Below are 3,069 nucleotides of genomic sequence, written 5' to 3' on the forward strand. Positions count from 1 at the left end.
TTTTAAAAATAGGTTCCCTGTATAAGAGAATACATGTGGCATTCATCTTTCTAAGTCTGGCTTATTTCACTTAACATAATTATTTCCAATTCCATCCATTTTCCTGCAAATATCATTTCATTTATCTTTATGACTGTGTAAGATCCCATTGTATCTGTACCATTCAGTCTTCATTCATTCTTTTGTGGTGTACATCGAGGGTGATTCCATTTCCTGGCTGTTGTGAATAGTGCAGCACTAACCACAGATGTTCAAGGCTTGCTGCTGAAACTGAGGACTCTAACTACAGGTTTTAATAAGGAAAACTCTATAGTCTCAAGTCCAGTGGTTTCTACCCCTGCCTGTCTTTTGGACTCTCTGTCTCTGTCTCTGTCTCTTTCTCTTTCTCTCTCTGTCTCTCTCTCTCTCTGTCTCTCTCTGTCTCTGTCTCTCTGTCTCTGTGTGTGTGTGTGTGTGTGTGTCACACACACCACTGTAGTTAGAGAGCAGAGCATACTGAAGCTGGTGTAACACACTCCTAATTAATGATCAGAACTCACTGGAGCTGAGGTGCTGCTCTCCCAATAGACAGCTATTTTTAAAATATTTCTCTTTGAAAACAACAGCATGATTAATCCCATTATTCCTACTTAAATTACTTATGGAGAAACAGCCATGCTCTGTAGGCAATTATTAAAAATGCTTTATTATGTGTAATTTGTACATGCTTCAATTTGTGTTGGTTAGGGTAATTTATTTTCCCAGGTTGTGATGTCATCTGCCAAAATTAACTAGATCTAATTTTCATTCTGACATGCCACATACAAAAATACAGTTTTAAAGCAAAGTTCCTCTTCTTCCCAGAAAGGTTCTCAAGAACGTGTCAGATAAATAAAACGCGGAAAGAATAGTCTACACACATGCCAACACCATGCAAGGCATTGTCCTTCACACAGTAGCATCAAATGCGTTCTTTTATTTTGAAACAGCAGAGAAAGAGCCCATTCACCCTCGGAGGGGGATGCAAACTTTATTGTTGCTAAAGCCAGGCTCCAGGGATAAAGGAGTGCTCCTTTGGGGAAAAGAAGGAGTGTGGGAACTTAAGGTGGAGGTTGCCGACCCTTCATAAGCACTTCAAGAGGAAGGAGTTGCAGGAAGTTCCTCGGGGACAGTCACACAGCTTTCCGATCCTGGCCCCTTTCCGCACTGCGCACTGCTCTCCGGCGTCACACTGTCAACAACACAACCGGTGGTTATGCGGGTCCCAAAGGAGCGGTCTCTTGAGAAGAACGGCTAGACCGCTACCATCACCTCTAAGTACAGTCAGATCCGACGTCCGGAGAGCCTGAAGCCACAGGCTTATAATTTCAGAAAGAGGACATTTAAAGGAAGAAAATTAAATGGTTGATCCTTCTGCATTGTTCTGCCTTTGGGAGAGACTGCATTTTCAGCTTCCTTTTCTTGTCAATTTAAAGAGGGAAGAATCACCTAGACACTTGCATCTAAGAAATACGCAACACACTTTCCCAAAACCTTGTTTCTACTTTCTCACTTTCTCACCCAAAGAAGGAAAGCAGAAGGGGTGTGTGTGTGTGTGTGTGTGAGAGAGAGAGAGAGAGAGAGAGAGAGAGAGAGAGAGAGATTTTACCTAGAACTGTTCCCACAAAGGTGACCCGTTCCGAAAACTTTTTATCACGGAATTTAAGAAGCAAAACAATAACGAAATGATAAAGAAAAGCCCTGCCATGCTCTAGGAGAAATTAAGGGACAACTGCGTAGATTTAAGGGCTCATCCAACTACGATGTTTCAGGAAATACTCCCACTCACATCACGGGACTGTTTTCTGGCTCTCACAGCCTGTGTTCCCTTGCTCTTAGGGACCAGGGAACAAAGGGCGAGGGCAGAAGCAAAGCATCACCTGAGCTGCTCCGCCACCTGCTAGAGTAAAGACCGTGTGTAAGATGGCAGTCCTTTCTCCTGGAAAAGTAAGGGAAGGGTGACCCAGAGCCTTACCATGGGGACTTGGCCGTACTTCTTCTCATAGATCGGAATGCGTTTACTCTTGAGCTTCTTCAGGACTTCCTGCAGCGCTTCAATCTGCAACACAGCGCCGGGAGCCCGAAGTTGCCGCCTTGGCTGCGAGCCCAGCGCAGGTGCTCACTTTCAGCCCAGTTATAAGGAGCCCAAGACACACAACCGTAGGGTGGCGGGACTCGGAGGACGGACAAGTAGGGGGTGGAGTGGGGGATAGATGGTGTTGGAGAGGAAGCCCTGCGGGCGAAGTCCCTAGTCCTGACCTCAACCCCCAGAGCCTCCAAGGTGCACAGTGCCCAGAACAGTCACAACCAGGGATTCGCTCGACATGCAACCCGTAGCCCGTGGACTCAGATATCTTTGTCTGATAGCGAGTACCAGGGCTTTATTTTTTAAACCCGGCTCCAGGGACTCAGCCCTCCTGGTGGGACAGGAGAGAAGGAGGGACGCATGCAAAGGAAGGGCCCCGCGGCAGCCCAGGGGGATCCCGAGGCAAGGGGAATACTGACCAGTTCCTTTTCATGGGACGCATCCTCCACGGCAGAGTAGATGTCCAGGGCTCGGGGCTGCAGCTCGGCATCCTCCTGGGCACGGACACCCAGCAAAGGTAGCAATAGCAGCAGGGCGGCGCCCAGGAGGGGCAGCAGCCGCAGGCGGGAGCTCTCCATGGTGCTGGACCTCGTCGTTGCTGGGGCACCGTGCTCTCCTGCTTCTTATAGCCGGCTGAACCCGGTGCCGGGAAGAGGGAGGGGGCGAGGAAGGACGGGGGTGTGGAGGAGGGCCCGGGTCAGCCGTCTGTAGGCAGCGCTCCGCTGCCGTTTGACGTCAATGCCCGCCGGGCTCCGGGAGCCCGGGAACGAGGCTCTGCGCACAGATGGGATAGAGCGCAGAGAACAAGACCCCGTGCCCCAAATGCTGTCAGCCCCGCGGCCAGGGACGCTCCCTAAGGGGCCAGAGCTGAAACTGAGGGGTGAAGGGTGAGGGATTGGAAGCGGGAGGGCCCGTGAAATGGAAAATGCCTTCGGGGCAATGAACAGGCAGAAGAGTTGCTTCCC

General features: G+C 49.9%; 1 protein-coding gene across 2 annotated transcripts; it reads right to left on the bottom strand.

Annotated features, from left to right (window-relative positions):
- Nucleotides 1-920: 920 nt before the first annotated feature.
- On the bottom strand, nt 921-2,715 carry Cartpt (CART prepropeptide). 2 transcript variants are annotated; one of them, XM_085676780.2, is made up of 3 exons: nt 2,524-2,715; nt 1,994-2,116; nt 921-1,210 (listed from the first exon to the last, which is right to left on the bottom strand). In XM_085676780.2, the coding sequence occupies exons 1-3, from the start codon at nt 2,680-2,682 to the stop codon at nt 1,103-1,105; spliced, it is 390 nt and encodes a 129-aa protein (XP_085532906.1). In that variant the 5' UTR covers nt 2,683-2,715; the 3' UTR covers nt 921-1,102. The 2 variants fall into 2 exon arrangements, with proteins under 2 accessions (XP_085532906.1, XP_048297442.2); XM_048441485.3 differs by having other exon boundaries at nt 1,994-2,077; nt 2,524-2,714.
- Between the last annotated feature and the right edge of the window lie 354 nt (nt 2,716-3,069).

Source organism: Myodes glareolus, chromosome 15 (genome assembly GCF_982192425.1).
Source record: "Myodes glareolus chromosome 15, mMyoGla1.1, whole genome shotgun sequence".
Taxonomy (NCBI): domain Eukaryota; kingdom Metazoa; phylum Chordata; class Mammalia; order Rodentia; family Cricetidae; genus Myodes; species Myodes glareolus.